Here is a 22,366-nt window from a genome sequence, read left to right as displayed (position 1 = left end):
GTAACACTTACAGTCAGGTTCTCTATGAGCTTATCAATGGAGTAACACTTACAGTCTGGTCCTCTATGAGCTTATCAATGGAGGAACACTTACAGTCTGGTCCTCTATGAGCTTATCAATGGAGTAACACTTACAGTCTGGTCCTCTATGAGCTTATCAATGGAGGAACACTTACAGTCTGGTTGACTATGAGCTTATCAATGGAGGAACACTTACAGTCTGGTCCTCTATGAGCTTATCAATGGAGTAACACTTACAGTCTGGTCCTCTATGAGCTTATCAATGGAGGAACACTTACAGTCTAGTCCTCTATGAGCTTATCAATGGAGGAACACTTACAGCCAGGTCCTCTATGAGCTTATCCTCAAAGTAGTGCTCCTCAGTCTCAATCCAGGACTTCTCATATCCCTGTAGAAACAGGTTGACCGCCCGGTGCCTGGTGGGAGACAGAGAGAAGTCATCAGAGGTGAATGGATGAATGAGAGAGAGAGAGAAGTCTGTCCTGGACAGGAAGTAGTAGTTGGACCGTGATCCTTTATAAAACTGCACAGAACATGGTTTTCTGAAGATGTACTGCTGAGGCCCGTTGATTCACCAGGAGATGACAGGAATATGTTCATTTACATGTGGGGGTGGAGCAGGGTGAAAGAGAGGGCTAGTTAGGTAAGGCACGTGGAGACATGTTTACCTGGGTAAGTTAGGGTTAGTTAGGTAAGGCACGTGGAGACATGTTTATCTGGGTTAGTTAGGGTTAGTTAGGTAAGGCAAGAGGAGCATGTTTATCTGGGTTAGTTAGGGTTAGTTAGGTAAGGCAAGAGGAGCATGTTTACCTGGGTGAGTTAGTTAGATAAGGCAAGTGGAGACATGTTTACCTGGGTTAGTTAGGGTTAGTTAGGTAAGGCAAGAGGAGCCATGTGTACCTGGGTAAATTAGGTGTTAGGGTTAGTTAGGTAAGGCAAGTGGAGCCATGTTTACCTGGGTTAGTTAGGGTTAGTTAGGTAAGGCAAGTGGAGCCATGTTTACCTGAGTTAATTAGGGTTAGTTAGGTAAGGCAAGAGGAGCCATGTTTACCTGGGTTAGTTGGGATTAGTTAGGTAAGGCATGTGGAGACATGTTTACCTGGGTTAGTTAGGGTTAGTTAGGTAAGGCATGTGGAGACATGTTTACCTGGGAGCCATGTTTACCTGGGTAGGTTAGGGTAGGTTATACAGGGGAGCCATGTTTACCTGGGTAGATTATACAGGGGAGCCATGTTTACCTGGGTAGGTTAGGGTAGGTTATACAGGGGAGCCATGTTTACCTGGGTAGATTATACAGGGGAGCCATGTTTACCTGGGTAGGTTATACAGGGGAGCCATGTTTACCTGGGTAGGTTATACAGGGGAGCCATGTTTACCTGGGAGCCATGTTTACTTGGGTAGGTTATACAGGGGAGCCATGTTTACCTGGGTAGGTTATACAGGGGAGCCATGTTTACCTGGGTAGGTTATACAGGGGTGCCATTCTGAAACAGGCCACTACAGCCCTCTTCCTCTGTTTAGAGAGCAGCTTGTGCCACACAGCCTTTTTGCTCCTTTGTGGATGTTCCACCTACAGGAAGAGGAAATGGAGAGGCATAACGTTACCGATTCACACAACTCAACGTTACCGATTCACACAACTCAACGTTACCGATTCACACAACTCAACGTTACCGATTCACACAACTCAACGTTACCGATTCACACAACTCAACGTTACCGATTCACACAACTCAAACGTTACCGATTCACACAACTCAACGTTACCGATTCACACAACTCAACGTTACCGATTCACACCACTCAACGTTACCGATTCACACAACTCAAACGTTACCGATTCACACAACTCAAACGTTACCGATTCACACAACTCAAACGTTACCGATTCACACAACTCAAACGTTACCGATTCACACAACTCAAACGTTACCGATTCACACAACTCAAACGTTACCGATTCACACAACTCAAACGTTACCGATTCACACAACTCAAACGTTACCGATTCACACAACTCAAACGTTACCGATTCACACAACTCAAACGTTACCGATTCACACAACTCAAACATTACCGATTCACACAACTCCAACTCATTTCTAACAGGACTTCAGCAATCTGGGATAACACGCTAGGGGTCAAACTATTTAACTTTAAATCGCACATTGGCCACATTTTCTTGATGAGGATCATTAAACTTCCTGAGATGGAAATGACCCTCAGCCCTGCAGGAAAGGGCACAGCATCATAAAATACCAATGGTGTCCCCAGAAGTACTTTCCTTTGGATTTGTTCTGACATAATAGACGACTTCAGACCCAGGTCACGTTCAATAGGCACCAAACCCAGAAAAACATTTTCCCATGACAAGACGTTTTTAAAATGTGACTATAAACCAAAGAAAACAGGCAGAAAGAGAGACGGACAGCCTGGTTTTCTGTTACTTAAACGTTTTAAAACATCTTCCATTGCATGCCCTAAATCAACCCTGATGTTTCCCAGAACCCACCTGGTCTAGATAGAAGAGGACGTGAGCGATGTCCAGGACTCTCTCTACAGTCTTTTCCGGGTCTGACGTGTCCTCGCTCCTGTTAGGAAGGTCCTTATACAGAGCCATCTGCCAGCGGATAGCAGGGTCCTCCAGCTACACACACACACAGAGAGAATACATTATTGGGGTTGAGGAGAAACAGGAGGTTTAAGCATGTTTGAGGTCTAAGCAAGGCTACGTGATTTCACTGTGAGGGTTAAGGTTCGTTAACCTGGTCTCCGTGTTTGGGTTTTCTATCCAACTCCTATAGTCATCGGCATACCAAAAAATATGAGTTGGCTTTTTCAGCCCGAATCAAATCAAGATTTATTTATACAACACATATCAGACATGGAACTCAACACAATGTGCTTCACAGGAAGAAAAAACAAAAAAAACAATGGAAATAAAACGGAGAACAATAAAAACTGAACGAATGACAAGCACCCTGAGGAAGGCTAAGTTAAAAAGGTATGTTTTAAGATCTGTTCTAAATATATCCACAGTTTCACCCCCCCCCCCCAGGTCCTCAGGCAGGCTATTCCAGAGGGTGGGGGCATAGTAACTAAAGGCTGCCTCTCCATGCCTCTTGTTCCCCCTCAGGTTCTCTGGCAGGCTGTTCCAGAGGCTGGGGGCTTAGTAACTAAAGGCTGCCTCTCCATGCCTCCTGGTCCCCCTCAGGTTCTCTGGCAGGCTGTTCCAGAGGCTGGGGGCTTAGTAACTAGAGGCTGCCTCTCCATGCCTCTTGTTCCCCCTCAGGTTCTCTGGCAGGCTGTTCCAGAGGCTGGGGATTAGTAACTAAAGGCTGCCTCTCCATGCCTCTTGTTCCCCCTCAGGTTCTCTGGCAGGCTGTTCCAGAGGCTGGGGGCTTAGTAACTAGAGGCTGCCTCTCCATGCCTCTTGTTCCCCCTCAGGTTCTCTGGCAGGCTGTTCCAGACGCTGGGGGCTTAGTAACTAGAGGCTGGGGGCTTAGTAACTAGAGATGTCTTTTCATCTTAGGCTTTGGGATAGTTAAAAGGCCAGAACCAGAGGACCTGGGGGACCGACTGGGTACAGAACTTATAAGCATGTCTGACATGTATTGGGGGGAACAATCGTGGATTAATTTAAAAACCAATAGAAGAATCTTAAAATGTATCTTAAAATGTATTCTAAAACCCAGCCAGTGCAGAGACCTTAAAACAGGTGTAATGTGTTCTCTCCATCCGGTCTTGGACAGTAGCCGCGCTGCAGCATTCTGTATGTTTCGCTGTTGACAAATGGCTTTCTTGGGTAGACCAGACAGGAGAGCATTTACAGTAGTCAAGCCTGCTTGTAATAAAAGCATGGATGCGTCTCTCTGTATCGGCTTGAGAGAGAAACAGTCACACCTTGGCAATGGTCCTCAGGTGGTAAAAAGCTATTTTGGTCAAATTACAAATGAGATTTGAAATTTAGTTCAGATTCTAAAACAACAACTAGGTTTTTACCTGGGGTTTTATCTTTATTGCTCGTAAATTAAAAAGTGAGGCCAACCTCTCCTGAACCAGAGAGGTCAAACCAACCTCTCCTGAACCAGAGAGGTCAAACCAACCGCTCCTGAACCAGAGAGGTCAAACCAACCTTTATTCTCTCTCTGTGCTTTGGCTTCAACAATAAGTACCTCGAGCTGGAGGAAGTTGTGAGCCATCCAAGTATTTAAATCACTAATACAGTTGAATAATTTATCCGTGGACATAAAATTCTCTTCTGTATCGTCTTCGTAGCAGTGAAAATCAATGCTATGCTTTCTGATAACGGGGTAACATATATAAACTGAACAGTACCGGACTCAAACCTGAACCTTGTGGAACGCCACGTGATATGTACTATGTTCACCAAGAGTGACAAAAACTCTTGACCGGTTAAATCGGTCCTAAACCAATTTAGAACTGGACCGGAGAGGTCAAACCAACCTCTCCTGAACCAGAGAAGTCAAACCAACCTCTGCTGAACCGGAGAGGTCAAACCAATCTCTCCTGAACCGGAGAGGTCAAACCAACCTCTCCTGAACCGGAGAGGTCAAACCAACCTCTCCTGAACCGGAGAGGTCAAACCAACATCTCCTGAACCAGCAAGGTCAAACCAACATCTCCTGAACCAGAGAGGTCAATCCAACCTCTCCAGTCTGCCCAGAAGGAAACCACGGTCAACAGTGTCGAATGCAGCAATTAAGAGTACAAGGACAGAGAGCTGTTTGGCATCTGTGTCGGCTCTAAGATCCTTTACCTCTTGAACTAAGGCTGTCTCTGTCCTGTAGTGGGCACCAAAACCAGATTGGAATTATTCAAAAATACAGTTGGCACTTAAGAAATAATTTAGCTGTTTGAAAACCAATTTTCCCCAAAATGTTGCGGAAGAATGGACGGTGAGAGATCGGCTGTAAATTGCTAAGAGCTGAAAAAAAATCTAGATTACTTTTCTTAAGAAGGGCGTTTCACCATGGCAGGTTTTTAGTGCAGTCGGGAAAGTGCCTATGAAAGGGGAGTGATTAACAATAGATTGCACTTCTTCAGATATGTCATTTGTTTTGAAGAAGGTGGTGGGGATAGGATCGAGAAGGCAGGCAAAAGACTTAAGTTGTGATATCACTTTCCTGAGCACGTCTGTGTCAAACAGAGAAAATCTGTCCATATTGCCTTTGAGTGGTAGGCTACGGCTCATAACATACTTCTCACGAGTTCTTGCTCGACTGATACCCAGCCTAACGTTAGTTATCTTATCTCTGAAATATGCCGTCGGAAAAGTTCACAGAGGTTTTCCTGCGGTAGGATTTATCAGTCCATCCATGGTCGAGACTGAGCTCGTCTGGCATTTTCTAACGGCCTTGTTATATATTGTGGCGGCAGGGTAGCCTAGTGGTTAGAGCATTGGACTAGTAACCAGCAGGTAGCCTGGTGGTTAAAGTGTTGGACTAGTAACCAGCAGGTAGCCTGGTGGTTAGAGTGTTGGACTAGTAACCAGCAGGTAGCCTGGTGGTTAAAGTGTTGGACTAGTAACCAGCAGGTAGCCTGGTGGTTAGAGTGTTGGACTAGTAACCAGCAGGTAGCCTGGTGGTTAAAGCGTTGGACTAGTAACCAGCAGGTAGCCTAGTGGTTAGAGCGTTGGACCAGTAACCAGCAGGTAGCCTGGTGGTTAGAGCGTTGGACTAGTAACCAGCAGGTAGCCTAGTGGTTAGAGCGTTGGACTAGTTACCGAAAGGTTGCAAGATCGAATCCCTGAGCTGACAATGTAAAAATCTGTCGTTCTGACCCTGAACAAGGCAGTTAACCCACTGTTCCTAGGCCATCATTGAAAATAAGAATTTGTTTTTAACTGACTTGCCTAGTTAAATGCTGTAACTTGCTGTCTCAGAATATCATAACGGACCTTTAACTTTCTGCAATTTCTCTTTAATTGATTAGATGAACAGATCTGGGAAACAGGCTAAGAGTTACAGGCTAAGGGTTAAGGGTTAAGGTTGTGAGGATCATGGGCTACCCACCAACGCAGTATTACACCCATACATGCTCTGCCCTAAGGCCCCCAGGTGGCCCTCTCGAATCCTGGACGTGCCCAGGATATCAGTGGCTCTACCCGGGGCATTGCCCTGCCCCTGCCCGTGCCCATGGTGCATCACATAATCCACAGACGAGGCCTTCTTGATGCCTGCCCGGGTGGTCCTGGGAGGCCGGTGGGTATAGCTACTCTCCATAGTGGCAGAGCGCTTACGGGCGCCAGCCAGACGCTTGTGCCCGCCGGGCATCTCTAAGGCCGGAGGTTTGGAGGCCTGCTGACTCTTCATCCATTTCATCACTATGATCAACTTCTTCACCAGCTTTTTGAAGTGGAACACTCGGTACTGAGGATGGTGACGGAGGAGGAAGGGTGACGGTGGACATGCAGACATGCAGAGAGAACGGTCAGATGGAGACAGAGAGACAGAGAGAGATGGTGAGCTGGAGGAATGGAGGGAGACGGGACATGCAGGTTTATGAAAGACAAATGAAACCTCTCTTTGTCTTTTTAGGTCTAAGACTTAACTTCATCCAAATTTACTTCTTATTGGGTGAAGTATCGAGTCAGCTTATACAACGTATAGTACTACAAGGCTGTAGCATGGTGTAGATGAGTATGGGGGAGTACATGCTGATGATGTCACAACTGAGACCGTAATTAAGTAGTGGTCACCTTTCCCTGCAGGTGTAGGTTGTTTCTGATGATCTCCCGCACCTCGTCCTCTGTGTCTTTCTGTTGACAAAACATCAAAGAAACACTGATTCATAGGGTTGACTGTAGCAAACAGGGGGCCCATGGAATCTGGGCTGTTCTACTTACTCGGGAGTTAAAGAATACCAATGAGACACCTTACCGTTTCATTAGAGACTTAAGTGATTTACCTGACTGAAGCGGATCTTGGCCAGAGCGATCAGTTCCTGGTCTCCTGGAGCGCAGATATTCAGTCCTACAGGAAGTAGTCTCTTCAACGCTGCTACGATGAGGCTGGTCTGCATGGAGTAGCGATCACCCTTCCTCTTCATCTTCTTCCTCTCCTGGTCAGACACGGCTCCCTAGAGGGGAGACACCAGGTGACAAGTCAACAAGTCAGCAGCGCCACCTGGTCTCACTACTGGTGTCCCCCAGGGCTCTGCACTAGGTCCTCTTTAATGTCTCACTACTGGTGTCCCCCAGGGCTCTGCACTAGGTCCTCTTTAATGTCTCACTACTGGTGTCCCCCAGGGCTCTGCACTAGGTCCTCTTTAATGTCTCACTACTGGTGTCCCCCAGGGCTCTGTACTAGGTCCTCTTTAATGTCTCACTACTGGTGTCCCCCAGGGCTCTGCACTAGGTCCTCTTTAATGTCTCACTACTGGTGTCCCCCAGGGCTCTGTACTAGGTCCTCTTTAATGTCTCACATTCTGGTGTCCCCCAGGGCTCTGCACTAGGTCCTCTTTAATGTCTCACTACTGGTGTCCCCCAGGGCTCTGCACTAGGTCCTCTTTAATGTCTCACTACTGGTGTCCCCCAGGGCTCTGCACTAGGTTATCTATAATGTTTCAATACTGGCTCTGTACTGGGTCCTCTCTTGTTCTTTCTGAACACCAAGTCACATTTCAGGTCAAGAACAACTTATCCATTTAATTATGTTCAGTCATCACAACTTACTGTGCAGTCTTCTTCATATTTGGGGGACAAAGCTCTTTGACTTATATATGCTATACAGAGTCATAGTACACCTATATTGTACATATCAATGTAAAAAAAAAAAACATCTATATAACACCACTTGCCTTGGACATCTTTGACTTGGTGTCTGTGATGAGGAAGGACATATTGTTGATCTCATTTTGAACCACAAAGTTCTGCTCCTCCCGTTTAAAATTCTGCAGTGGAAGAAATAAAATATTTCAGTGTTGGATATTGCCAAGGATTTATGCAAATGTGGCCTGCAGCCTGACAGGGGACTTGGAGAAGAACAGAAACACATGAACACTCTAGAGATACATCACCGTCTTCTAGTTCTCGCTGCCAGGCAAGCAAATGTAACATGTATTTATTGCAGAAAGAAACGCTGAAGAATTCCTAGAATTGAATGGGATTTTAATAGGAGTATTTTTTTTTTAAAGTGTAGAGCGCACTCTCAGAGTGCCTTGGTGACGACCAGTAGAAACTATCACAGAGTGATTAGGACATTAAATGTTTCCTGGAAACTGTTACAGTGATGTGACGATTGCTATGTGACATCGTCTCTGTGTAGCTTACATGAGACTTGGACCAGAATATGAAGACCTCTGCTACCATGCGGAAGAGCTCCTCAGCCTCAGGGTTCGATTCTTTCAGCCATTTGGCCCTAAGATAAAAACACATTGCAAACAAGTTACAGTATTCAGTTGGATAAAACAGTCAGACCACTAGAAACAAGTGACAGTAGACTTTAAGTTGGATAAAACAGTCACACCAACAACAGCAACTGGCACCACGTCTTTAACAACTTTAAAAAACACTTTGGCTATTGATCCACCCACTCCTCTCACTTTACCCCACTGGTCCTTTCCCTGTTGTAGTCAGCAACATGGAGGAGGAGGAAGTAGAATGTCTACTTACCTGTTGTAGTCAGCAACATGGAGGAGGAGGAAGTAGAATGTCTACTTACCTGTTGTAGTCAGCAACATGGAGGAGGAGGAAGTAGAATGTCTACTTACCTGTTGTAGTCAGCAACATGGAGGAGGAGGAAGTAGAATGTCTACTTACCTGTTGTAGTCAGCATCATGGAGGAGGAGGAAGTAGAATGTCTACTTACCTGTTGTAGTCAGCAACATGGAGGAGGAGGAAGTATAATGTCTACTTACCTGTTGTAGTCAGCAACATGGAGGAAGAGGAAGTAGAATGTCTACTTACCTGTTGTAGTCAGCAACATGGAGGAGGAGGAAGTAGAATGTCTAGTTACCTGTTGTAGTCAGCAACATGGAGGAGGAAGTAGAATGTCTAGGTACCTGTTGTAGTCAGCAACATGGAGGAGGAGGAAGTAGAATGTCTAGGTACCTGTTGTAGTCAGCAACATGGAGGAGGAGGAAGTAGAATGTCTAGGTACCTGTTGTAGTCAGCAACATGGAGGAGGAGGAAGTAGAATGTCTACTTACCTGTTGTAGTCAGCAACATGGAGGAGGAGGAAGTAGAATGTCTACTTACCTGTTGTAGTCAGCATCATGGAGGAGGAGGAAGTAGAATGTCTACTTACCTGTTGTAGTCAGCAACATGGAGGAGGAGGAAGTATAATGTCTACTTACCTGTTGTAGTCAGCAACATGGAGGAAGAGGAAGTAGAATGTCTACTTACCTGTTGTAGTCAGCAACATGGAGGAAGAGGAAGTATAATGTCTAGGTACCTGTTGTAGTCAGCAACATGGAGGAGGAAGTAGAATGTCTAGTTACCTGTTGTAGTGAGCAACAAGGAGGAGGAAGTAGAATGTCTACTTACCTGTTGTAGTCAGCAACTTGGAGGAGGAGGAAGTCGAATGTCTAGTTACCTGTTGTAGTCAGCAACTTGGAGGAGGAAGTAGAATGTCTAGTTAACTGTTGTAGTCAGCAACATGGAGGAGGAAGTAGAATGTCTAGTTACCTGTTGTAGTCAGCAACATGGAGGAGGAAGTAGAATGTCTAGTTACCTGTTGTAGTCAGCAACATGGAGGAGGAGGAAGTAGAATGTCTAGTTACCTGTTGTAGTCAGCAACATGGAGGAGGAGGAAGTAGAATGTCTAGTTACCTGTTGTAGTCAGCAACATGGAGGAGGAGGAAGTAGAATGTCTAGTTACCTGTTGTAGTCAGCAACATGGAGGAGGAGGAAGTAGAATGTCTAGTTACCTGTTGTAGTCTACAAAGCGGATGAGTAGCGGATAAAAGGCATAGAGGTCTCTGATCAGGATAGTAAACTCATCCAGGATGAGTAGTTCAGCCTCAGACATCTCCCCTCGTCCCTCGGCCTTCATCTGTTCCTCATCCTGCAGTACGGTGGCAGCCTTCTTCCTCAACTTCTCCATCAGCGGCAGAAAGTGGGTCTTCAACAGCCCCCCCTTTGCCTTACCAATGATTGGCTGAGAGAACACTGGAGGCGAGGACAGAATAGAGAAGGACAGTTAGAGAGAGAGAGACTGGTGGGAAACAACGATGGTGGTGTTTCACTCTGGATGATTCTACAGTTTGTTTTCTTATTTAAACAACGATGGTGGTGTTTCACTCTGGATGATTCTACAGTTTGTTTTCTCATTTAAACAACGATGGTGGTGTTTCACTCTGGATGATTCTACAGTTTGTTTTCTCATTTAAACAACGATGGTGGTGTTTCACTCTGGATGATTCTACAGTTTGTTTTCTCATTTAAACAACGATGGTGGTGTTTCACTCTGGATGATATAACAGTTTGTTTTCTTATTTAAACAACGATGGTGGTGTTTCACTCTGGATGATTCTACAGTTTGTTTTCTTATTTAAACAACGATGGTGGTGTTTCACTCTGGATGATTCTACAGTTTGTTTTCTTATTTAAACAACGATGGTGGTGTTTCACTCTGGATGATTCTACAGTTTGTTTTCTTATTTAAACAACGATGGTGGTGTTTCACTCTGGATGATTCTACAGTTTGTTTTCTTATTTAAACAACGATGGTGGTGTTTCACTCTAGATGATTCTACAGTTTGTTTTCTCATTTAAACAACGATGGTGGTGTTTCACTCTAGATGATTCTACAGTTTGTTTTCTCATTTAAACAACGATGGTGGTGTTTCACTCTAGATGATTCTACAGTTTGTTTTCTCATTTAAACAACGATGGTGGTGTTTCACTCTAGATGATTCTACAGTTTGTTTTCTCATTTAAACAACGATGGTGGTGTTTCACTCTGGATGATTCTACAGTTTGTTTTCTTATTTAAACAACGATGGTGGTGTTTCACTCTGGATGATTCTACAGTTTGTTTTCTTATTTAAACAACGATGGTGGTGTTTCACTCTGGATGATTCTACAGTTTGTTTTCTTATTTAAACAACGATGGTGGTGTTTCACTCTGGATGATTCTACAGTTTGTTTTCTCATTTAAACAACGATGGTGGTGTTTCACTCTGGATGATTCTACAGTTTGTTTTCTTATTTAAACAACGATGGTGGTGTTTCACTCTGGATGATTCTACAGTTTGTTTTCTCATTTAAACAACGATGGTGGTGTTTCACTCTGGATGATTCTACAGTTTGTTTTCTCATTTAAACAACGATGGTGGTGTTTCACTCTGGATGATTCTACAGTTTGTTTTCTCATTTAAACAACGATGGTGGTGTTTCACTCTGGATGATTCTACAGTTTGTTTTCTCATTTAAACAACGATGGTGGTGTTCCACTCTGGATGATTCTACAGTTTGTTTTCTCATTTAAACAACGATGGTGGTGTTTCACTCTAGATGATTCTACAGTTTGTTTTCTCATTTAAACAACGATGGTGGTGTTTCACTCTAGATGATTCTACAGTTTGTTTTCTTATTTAAACAACGATGGTGGTGTTTCACTCTGGATGATTCTACAGTTTGTTTTCTTATTTAAACAACGATGGTGGTGTTTCACTCTGGATGATTCTACAGTTTGTTTTCTTATTTAAACAACGATGGTGGTGTTCCACTCTGGATGATTCTACAGTTTGTTTTCTTATTTAAACAACGATGGTGGTGTTTCACTCTGGATGATTCTACAGTTTGTTTTCTCATTTAAACAACGATGGTGGTGTTTCACTCTAGATGATTCTACAGTTTGTTTTCTTATTTAAACAACGATGGTGGTGTTTCACTCTGGATGATTCTACAGTTTGTTTTCTTATTTAAACAACGATGGTGGTGTTTCACTCTGGATGATATAACAGTTTGTTTTCTCATTTAAACAACGATGGTGGTGTTTCACTCTGGATGATTCTACAGTTTGTTTTCTTATTTAAACAACGATGGTGGTATTTCACTCTGGATGATTCTACAGTTTGTTTTCTTATTTAAACAACGATGGTGGTGTTTCACTCTGGATGATTCTACAGTTTGTTTTCTCATTTAAACAACGATGGTGGTGTTTCACTCTGGATGATTCTACAGTTTGTTTTCTTATTTAAACAACGATGGTGGTATTTCACTCTGGATGATTCTACAGTTTGTTTTCTCATTTAAACAACGATGGTGGTGTTTCACTCTGGATGATTCTACAGTTTGTTTTCTCATTTAAACAACGATGGTGGTGTTTCACTCTGGATGATTCTACAGTTTGTTTTCTCATTTAAACAACGATGGTGGTGTTTCACTCTGGATGATTCTACAGTTTGTTTTCTCATTTAAACAACGATGGTGGTGTTTCACTCTGGATGATTCTACAGTTTGTTTTCTTATTTAAACAACGATGGTGGTGTTTCACTCTGGATGATTCTACAGTTTGTTTTCTTATTTAAACAACGATGGTGGTGTTTCACTCTAGATGATTCTACAGTTTGTTTTCTTATTTAAACAACGATGGTGGTGTTTCACTCTAGATGATTCTACAGTTTGTTTTCTCATTTAAACAACGATGGTGGTGTTTCACTCTGGATGATTCTACAGTTTGTTTTCTCATTTAAACAACGATGGTGGTGTTTCACTCTAGATGATTCTACAGTTTGTTTTCTCATTTAAACAACGATGGTGGTGTTTCACTCTGGATGATTCTACAGTTTGTTTTCTCATTTAAACAACGATGGTGGTGTTTCACTCTGGATGATTCTACAGTTTGTTTTCTCATTTAAACAACGATGGTGGTGTTTCACTCTGGATGATTCTACAGTTTGTTTTCTTATTTAAACAACGATGGTGGTGTTTCACTCTGGATGATATAACAGTTTGTTTTCTCATTTAAACAACGATGGTGGTGTTTCACTCTGGATGATTCTACAGTTTGTTTTCTTATTTAAACAACGATGGTGGTGTTTCACTCTGGATGATATAACAGTTTGTTTTCTCATTTAAACAACGATGGTGGTATTTCACTCTGGATGATATAACAGTTTGTTTTCTCATTTAAACAACGATGGTGGTATTTCACTCTGGATGATTCTACAGTTTGTTTTCTCATTTAAACAACGATGGTGGTGTTTCACTCTGGATGATTCTACAGTTTGTTTTCTCATTTAAACAACGATGGTGGTGTTTCACTCTGGATGATATAACAGTTTGTTTTCTCATTTAAACAACGATGGTGGTATTTCACTCTGGATGATTCTACAGTTTGTTTTCTCATTTAAACAACGATGGTGGTGTTTCACTCTGGATGATTCTACAGTTTGTTTTCTCATTTAAACAACGATGGTGGTGTTTCACTCTGGATGATTCTACAGTTTGTTTTCTTATTTAAACAACGATGGTGGTGTTTCACTCTAGATGATTCTACAGTTTGTTTTCTTATTTAAACAACGATGGTGGTGTTTCACTCTGGATGATTCTACAGTTTGTTTTCTTATTTAAACAACGATGGTGGTGTTTCACTCTGGATGATTCTACAGTTTGTTTTCTTATTTAAACAACGATGGTGGTGTTTCACTCTGGATGATTCTACAGTTTGTTTTCTTATTTAAACAACGATGGTGGTGTTTCACTCTGGATGATTCTACAGTTTGTTTTCTCATTTAAACAACGATGGTGGTGTTTCACTCTGGATGATTCTACAGTTTGTTTTCTTATTTAAACAACGATGGTGGAGTTTTACTCTGGATGATTCTACAGTTTGTTTTCTCATTTAAACAACGATGGTGGTGTTTCACTCTGGATGATTCTACAGTTTGTTTTCTCATTTAAACAACGATGGTGGTGTTTCACTCTGGATGATTCTACAGTTTGTTTTCTCATTTAAACAACGATGGTGGTGTTTCACTCTGGATGATTCTACAGTTTGTTTTCTTATTTAAACAACGATGGTGGTGTTTCACTCTAGATGATATAACAGTTTGTTTTCTTATTTAAACAACGATGGTGGTGTTTCACTCTAGATGATTCTACAGTTTGTTTTCTCATTTAAACAACGATGGTGGTGTTTCACTCTGGATGATTCTACAGTTTGTTTTCTCATTTAAACAACGATGGTGGTGTTTCACTCTGGATGATATAACAGTTTGTTTTCTTATTTAAACAACGATGGTGGTGTTTCACTCTGGATGATTCTACAGTTTGTTTTCTTATTTAAACAACGATGGTGGTGTTTCACTCTAGATGATTCTACAGTTTGTTTTCATTTAGAAACAATGCATTTTGGTTGCTGTGTCCCGTGACATCAACACATGATCACCACCACATGCAGTAACAGCACGTATCCAGTATGGGAAACTGCTTGGTCATGTGGGTGACCTATGCTCCTAGGGCATAGAAGGGTTGAAGACAAGTAAAGTGTGGGTAACCTCTGTGTTTCTGAGCACCCACCTGCCGGTCAACCAATTCAGGCTTCCCCGTCAATCAACATGCAATTTTAGCATTATAATTTGTTCTCGACCAATTACTACTCTTCCTGGGGTTCAAACAGGAAACAAAACAACAAGTAAAATATACTAAATACATTATACGCATAATATAATATACACAACACTACCTAACACTACATAACACCACAGAAAACTACATCATCTCCTGCCTCTGCCTCACGCTTCAGAGATGGCTCCGGCCCTATAAGCCGTTCCTTCTGGAACAAGCCAAGGATTCGGTCAAGGTCACCCACCTATATAATACAATACATTATACAACGTTACAATACAAGATTTATACAATGGCTTTGTCTATTCACAGTCGCCGGTGTGCCGTAAGATGTTCTTCTATCTGGTTTCTGAACGTGTTTTTATTTCTAGCTTGAGTTACCTGGGGTGGCAGAGAGTTCCATGTAGACATGTTTCTAACACTGAGCATTTCCCAGCCTCTTGTTCTGGACCTGGGGACTGTGAAGAGACCCTCTGACTGCATATCTTACGATGTACCGGTGAGAGTCTGAACTGTGTGAGCCAACTGCTTAAACAGAGAGTTCCGTACCTTCAACACATCAACACCTCACACAAAGACCAATAGTGATGCAGTCAACACCTCAATACCTCAACACCTCACACAACGACCAATAGTGATGCAGTCAACACCTCAATACCTCAACACCTCACACAACGACCAATAGTGATGCAGTCAACACCTCAATACCTCAACACCTCACACAAAGACCAATAGTGATGCAGTCAACACCTCAACACCTCAACACCTCACACAACGACCAATAGTGATGCAGTCAACACATCAACACCTCAACACCTCACACAACGACCAATAGTGATGCAGTCAACACCTCAATACCTCAACACCTCAATACCTCACACAACGACCAATAGTGATGCAGTCAACACCTCAATACCTCAACACCTCACACAAAGACCAATAGTGATGCAGTCAACACCTCAACACCTCAACACCTCACACAACGACCAATAGTGATGCAGTCAACACATCAACACCTCAACACCTCACACAAAGACCAATAGTGATGCAGTCAACACATCAATACCTCACACAAAGACCAATAGTGATGCAGTCAACACCTCAATACCTCACACAAAGACCAATAGTGATGCAGTCAACACATCAACACCTCAACACCTCACACAACGACCAATAGTGATGCAGTCAACACCTCAATACCTCACACAAAGACCAATAGTGATGCAGTCAACACCTCAATACTTCACACAAAGACCAATAGTGATGCAGTCAACACATCAATACCTCACACAAAGACCAATAGTGATGCAGTCAACACCTCAACACCTCAACACCTCACACAAAGACCAATAGTGATGCAGTCAACACATCAACACATCAACACCTCACACACAGACCAATAGTGATGCAGTCAACACATCAACACCTCAATACCTCACACAAAGACCAATAGTGATGCAGTCAACACATCAACACCTCACACACAGACCAATAGTGATGCAGTCAACACATCAACACCTCACACACAGACCAATAGTGATGTAGTCAACACATCAACACCTCAATACCTCACACACAGACCAATAGTGATGCAGTCAACACATCAACACCTCAACACCTCACACAACGACCAATAGTGATGTAGTCAACACATCAACACCTCAATACCTCACACAAAGACCAATAGTGATGCAGTCAACACATCACACAACGACCAATAGTGATGCAGTCAACACATCAACACATCAACACCTCACACAAAGACCAATAGTGATGCAGTCAACACATCAACACCTCACACACAGACCAATAGTGATGTAGTCAACACATCAACACCTCAATACCTCACACACAGACCAATAGTGATGCAGTCAACACATCAACACCTCAACACCTCACACAACGACCAATAGTGATGTAGTCAACACATCAACACCTCAATACCTCACACAAAGACCAATAGTGATGCAGTCAACACATCAACACCTCACACAACGACCAATAGTGATGCAGTCAACACATCAACACATCAACACCTCACACAAAGACCAATAGTGATGCAGTCAACACATCAACACCTCACACACAGACCAATAGTGATGTAGTCAACACATCAACACCTCAATACCTCACACACAGACCAATAGTGATGCAGTCAACACATCAACACCTCAACACCTCACACAACGACCAATAGTGATGTAGTCAACACCTCACACACAGACCAATAGTGATGCAGTCAACACCTCAATACCTCAACACCTCACACAAAGACCAATAGTGATGCAGTCAACACATCAACACCTCAATACCTCACACAAAGACCAATAGTGATGCAGTCAACACATCAATACCTCACACAAAGACCAATAGTGATGCAGTCAACACATCAACACCTCAACACCTCACACAAAGACCAATAGTGATGCAGTCAACACATCAACACCTCAACACCTCACACAAAGACCAATAGTGATGCAGTCAACACATCAACACATCAACACCTCACACAAAGACCAATAGTGATGCAGTCAACACATCAACACATCAACACCTCACACAAAGACCAATAGTGATGCAGTCAACACCTCAACACCTCAACACCTCACACAAAGACCAATAGTGATGCAGTCAACACCTCAATACCTCAATACCTCACACACAGACCAATAGTGATGCAGTCAACACCTCAATACCTCAACACCTCACACAAAGACCAATAGTGATGCAGTCAACACATCAACACCTCAATACCTCACACAAAGACCAATAGTGATGCAGTCAACACATCAATACCTCACACAAAGACCAATAGTGATGCAGTCAACACATCAACACCTCAACACCTCACACAAAGACCAATAGTGATGCAGTCAACACATCAACACATCAACACCCCACACAAAGACCAATAGTGATGCAGTCAACACATCAACACCTCAATACCTCACACAAAGACCAATAGTGATGCAGTCAACACATCAACACCTCAACACCTCAATACCTCACACACAGACCAATAGTGATGCAGTCAACACATCAACACCTCACACAAAGACCAATAGTGATGCAGTCACTCTCTCCTCTACTTTGAGCCCGGATGAGATTGACATGCATGTCATTGACATTCTTCCTCCGTGTACATCTAAGTGCACTGCGTGCTTCTCTGTTCTGGACCAACTGCAATTGACCTATGTCCATCTACATGACCACACAACTGGGCAGTAGTCCAGGTGCTACAAAATCAGGGCCTGTAGGACCTGTCTGGTCAACCGAGATGTCAAGAAAACAGAGCGACGTTTCCATTGATCATCCTTGAGATGTTTCTCCAACTTTTGGATTGGATTCCACCTGTCTTAAATTCTATTTATTGGACATGATTTGAAAAGGCACACACCTGTCTATATAAGGTCCCACAGTTGACAGTGAATGTCAGAACAAAAACTAGGCCACGAGGTGGAAGGAATTGTCCGTAGAGCTCAGAGACAGGATTGTGTCGAGGCACAGATCTGGGGAAGGGTACACCAAAACATGTCTGCAGCATTGAAGGTCCCCAAGAACACAGTGGCCACCATTATTCTTAAATGGAAGAAGGTCAGAACCACCAAGAACCTTGTTTCTAAAAACCCTGTTTTTGCTTTGTCATTATGGGGTAGTGTGATGTCATTATGGGGTATTGTGATGTCATTATGGGGTATTGTGATGTCATTATGGGGTATTATGATGTCATTATGGGGTATTGTGTGTAGATTGGATGAGGGTATTGTAGTGATTCCTACGTCGTAGATGTGAAAAATATTTATTGATCTGACGAACAACCTGACGACACACTTGGAACATTTCTATCTTTCCTGTATATTCTATAACCACGTTTAGCTACAGCTGCATCAAAGGACTTATTGATCTTCCCTGTATATTCTATAACCATGATACTGCTGTATCAAAGGACTTATTGATCTTTCCTGTATATTCTATAACCATGATACTGCTGTATCAAAGGACTTATTGATCTTTCCTGTATATTCTATAACCACGTTTAGCTACTGCTGTATCAAAGGACTTATTGATCTTTCCTGTATATTCTATAACCACGTTTAGCTACTGCTGTATTAAAGGAATTATTGATCTTCCCTGTATATTCTATAACCACGATACTGTTGTATCAAAGGACTTATTGATCTTTCCTGTATATTCTATAACCATGATACTGCTGTATCAAAGGACTTATTGATCTTCCCTGTATATTCTATAACCATGATACTGCTGTATCAAAGGACTTATTGATCTTTCCTGTATATTCTATAACCACGATACTGTTGTATCAAAGGACTTATTGATCTTCCCTGTATATTCTATAACCACGATACTGTTGTATCAAAGGACTTATTGATCTTCCCTGTATATTCTATAACCACGATACTGCTGTATTAAAGGACTTATTGATCTTTCCTGTATATTCTATAACCACGTTTAGCTACTGCTGTATTAAAGGAATTATTGATCTTCCCTGTATATTCTATAACCACGATACTGTTGTATCAAAGGACTTATTGATCTTTCCTGTATATTCTATAACCATGATACTGCTGTATCAAAGGACTTATTGATCTTTCCTGTATATTCTATAACCATGATACTGCTGTATCAAAGGACTTATTGATCTTCCCTGTATATTCTATAACCATGATACTGCTGTATCAAAGGACTTATTGATCTTCCCTGTATATTCTATAACCACGATACTGCTGTATCAAAGGACTTATTGATCTTTCCTGTATATTCTATAACCATGATACTGCTGTATCAAAGGACTTATTGATCTTTCCTGTATATTCTATAACCACGATACTGCTGCATTAAAGGACTTATTGATCTTTCCTGTATATTCTATAACCACGTTTAGCTACTGCTGTATCAAAGGACTTATTGATCTTTCCTGTATATTCTATAACCATGATACCGCTGTATCAAAGGACTTATTGATCTTTGCTGTATATTCTATAACCACGTTTAGCTACTGCTGTATCAAAGGACTTATTGATCTTCCCTGTATATTCTATAACCATGATACTGCTGCATCAAAGGACTTATTGATCTTTCCTGTATATTCTATAACCATGATACTGCTGTATCAAAGGACTTATTGATCTTCCCTGTATATTCTATAACCATGATACTGCTGCATCAAAGGACTTATTGATCTTCCCTGTATATTCTATAACCACGATACTGCTGTATCAAAGGACTTATTGATCTTTCCTGTATATTTTATAACCACGATACTGTTGTATCAAAGGACTTATTGATCTTCCCTGTATATTCTATAACCACGTTTAGCTACTGCTGCATCAAAGGACTTATTGATCTTCCCTGTATATTCTATAACCATGATACTGCTGCATCAAAGGACTTATTGATCTTTCCTGTATATTTTATAACCACGATACTGCTGCATCAAAGGACTTATTGATCTTTCCTGTATATTCTATAACCACGATACTGCTGTATCAAAGGACTTATTGATCTTCCCTGTATATTCTATAACCATGATACTGCTGCATCAAAGGACTTATTGATCTTTCCTGTATATTCTATAACCATGATACTGCTGCATCAAAGGACTTATTGATCTTTCCTGTATATTCTATAACCACGATACTGCTGTATCAAAGGACTTATTGATCTTTCCTGTATATTCTATAACCACGTTCAGCTACCGCTGCATTAAAGGACTTATTGATCTTTCCTGTATATTCTATAACCACGTTTAGCTACTGCTGTATCAAAGGACTTATTGATCTTTCCTGTATATTCTATAACCATGATACTGCTGCATCAAAGGACTTATTGATCTTTCCTGTATATTCTATAACCATGATACTGCTGTATTAAAGGACTTATTGATCTTCCCTGTATATTCTATAACCACGTTTAGCTACTGCTGTATCAAAGGACTTATTGATCTTTCCTGTATATTCTATAACCATGATACTGCTGCATCAAAGGACTTATTGATCTTTCCTGTATATTCTATAACCATGATACTGCTGTATTAAAGGACTTATTGATCTTTCCTGTATATTCTATAACCACGATACTGCTGCATTAAAGGACTTATTGATCTTTCCTGTATATTCTATAACCACGATACTGCTGCATTAAAGGACTTATTGATCTTTCCTGTATATTCTATAACCACGTTTAGCTACCGCTGCATCAAAGGACTTATTGATCTTTCCTGTATATTCTATAACCATGATACTGCTGTATTAAAGGACTTATTGATCTTTCCTGTATATTCTATAACCATGATACTGCTGCATCAAAGGACTTATTGATCTTTCCTGTATATTCTATAACCATGATACTGCTGTATTAAAGGACTTATTGATCTTCCCTGTATATTCTATAACCACGATACTGCTGTATCAAAGGACTTATATATCTTTCCTGTATATTCTATAACCACGTTTAGCTACTGCTGTATCAAAGGACTTATTGATCTTTCCTGTATATTCTATAACCACGTTTAGCTACCGCTGTATCAAAGGACTTATTGATCTTTCCTGTATATTCTATAACCACGTTTAGCTACTGCTGTATCAAAGGACTTATTGATCTTTGCTGTATATTCTATAACCACGATACTGCTGTATCAAAGGACTTATTGATCTTCCCTGTATATTCTATAACCACGTTTAGCTACCGTTGTATCAAAGGACTTATTGATCTTTCCTGTATATTCTATAACCACGTTTAGCTACCGCTGCATCAAAGGAATTATCTAAGTGTGTTTCAGAGATGGCCAGAATATGAATGTGTTCTGATGTTAATTGCTAATTTCATGGACCTTGTTTCTCAGGCTACATATGTTAATATGGGCTATTTTTAGTCCTTTTCTGGGTTGCTTGATTGTTTTTAATGATCCGAGGTAGACATGTCGATGACATTTACTTTTGACTCAATGCTACTGAGTGGCCTGCCCACAGTGGGCTTCTTCCTAAGGCAGACAGTTTTCAGTACAAACAGTGGAATTCAATTCTATGCGCATGTATGATTATTGCTGACGATCCCCTCTGACGACACACGACGCCGTGGTAACTACACACACACACACACATAACAACCAAGACATTGACAAGCAGGCTGAAGTGCTTTTGACCATGTGGTAGATAGAAGGTGTGTCTCTACCTGCAAGCCGCTTCATCCAGGCCCCCTCGTCGATCCCCAGGTTATTATAGATAATCTTCAGGATGTTGCCCAGCAGACTATTCATGTGGTCTGAGGTGAGGTGAGTACAGCAGCTGTCTGCAGTCTCTGGAGGGTTGTTCTCTGGGCCGTGCTCCCACCAGTGAGACATGTAGCTGCATAGCATGGGCAGCACCACCTGAGGATAAGGACAGGGGGGAGGGATGCTCATGTTAAATGTTTAAGTAATGTTGTCTTTTCAATCATGTTCTTATCTCTTGTAAGCTCAGGGATCCAGACCAACATTTTCCCCTGGTGTCACTGGGGCCACCAACGTTTTCAGTTGGTGGCATCAGCCCACGATTTGGTGGCACCAGCCCACGATTTGGTGGCACCAGCCCATGATTTGGTGGTACCAGCCCATGATTTGGTGGCACCAGCCCATGATTTGGTGGTACCAGCCCATGATTTGGTGGTACCAGCCCATGATTTGGTGGTACCAGCCCATGATTTGGTGGCATCAGCCCATGATTTGGTGGTACCAGCCCATGATTTGGTGGTACCAGCCCATGATTTGGTGGCACCAGCCCATGATTTGGTGGTACCAGCCCATGATTTG

The 22,366-nt window shown here is 42.0% G+C and overlaps 1 protein-coding gene across 9 annotated transcripts in view; it reads right to left on the bottom strand.

Annotated features, from left to right (window-relative positions):
- ryr2a (ryanodine receptor 2a (cardiac)) overlaps positions 1-22,366 on the bottom strand; it is a 368,722-nt gene that overhangs the window by 103,438 nt on the left and 242,918 nt on the right. For 6 of the 9 annotated variants that reach the window (XM_090217869.1, XM_090217870.1, XM_090217871.1 and 3 more), the window contains 4 exons: positions 21,751-21,946; positions 9,912-10,152; positions 8,314-8,401; positions 7,615-7,934 (listed from right to left, as the gene is read on the bottom strand). In XM_090217869.1, coding sequence (XP_090073995.1) covers positions 7,824-7,934; positions 8,314-8,401; positions 9,912-10,152; positions 21,751-21,946 — 636 coding nt within the window. In that variant the 3' untranslated portion in view covers positions 7,615-7,823. Of the gene's footprint in view, positions 1-339; positions 437-1,477; positions 1,591-2,532; positions 2,668-6,154; positions 6,413-6,741; positions 6,802-6,950; positions 7,122-7,614; positions 7,935-8,313; positions 8,402-9,911; positions 10,153-21,750; positions 21,947-22,366 lie in introns of those variants that run through there. The other 3 variants (XR_016491186.1, XR_016491187.1, XM_090217873.1) reach the window with 2 other exon arrangements.

Source organism: Oncorhynchus mykiss, chromosome 23 (genome assembly GCF_057628025.1).
Source record: "Oncorhynchus mykiss isolate SJ-2025 chromosome 23, ASM5762802v1, whole genome shotgun sequence".
Taxonomy (NCBI): domain Eukaryota; kingdom Metazoa; phylum Chordata; class Actinopteri; order Salmoniformes; family Salmonidae; genus Oncorhynchus; species Oncorhynchus mykiss.
The sequence above is the reverse complement of the archived record's forward strand: the minus strand, read 5'-3'. Positions and strand labels throughout refer to the sequence as shown.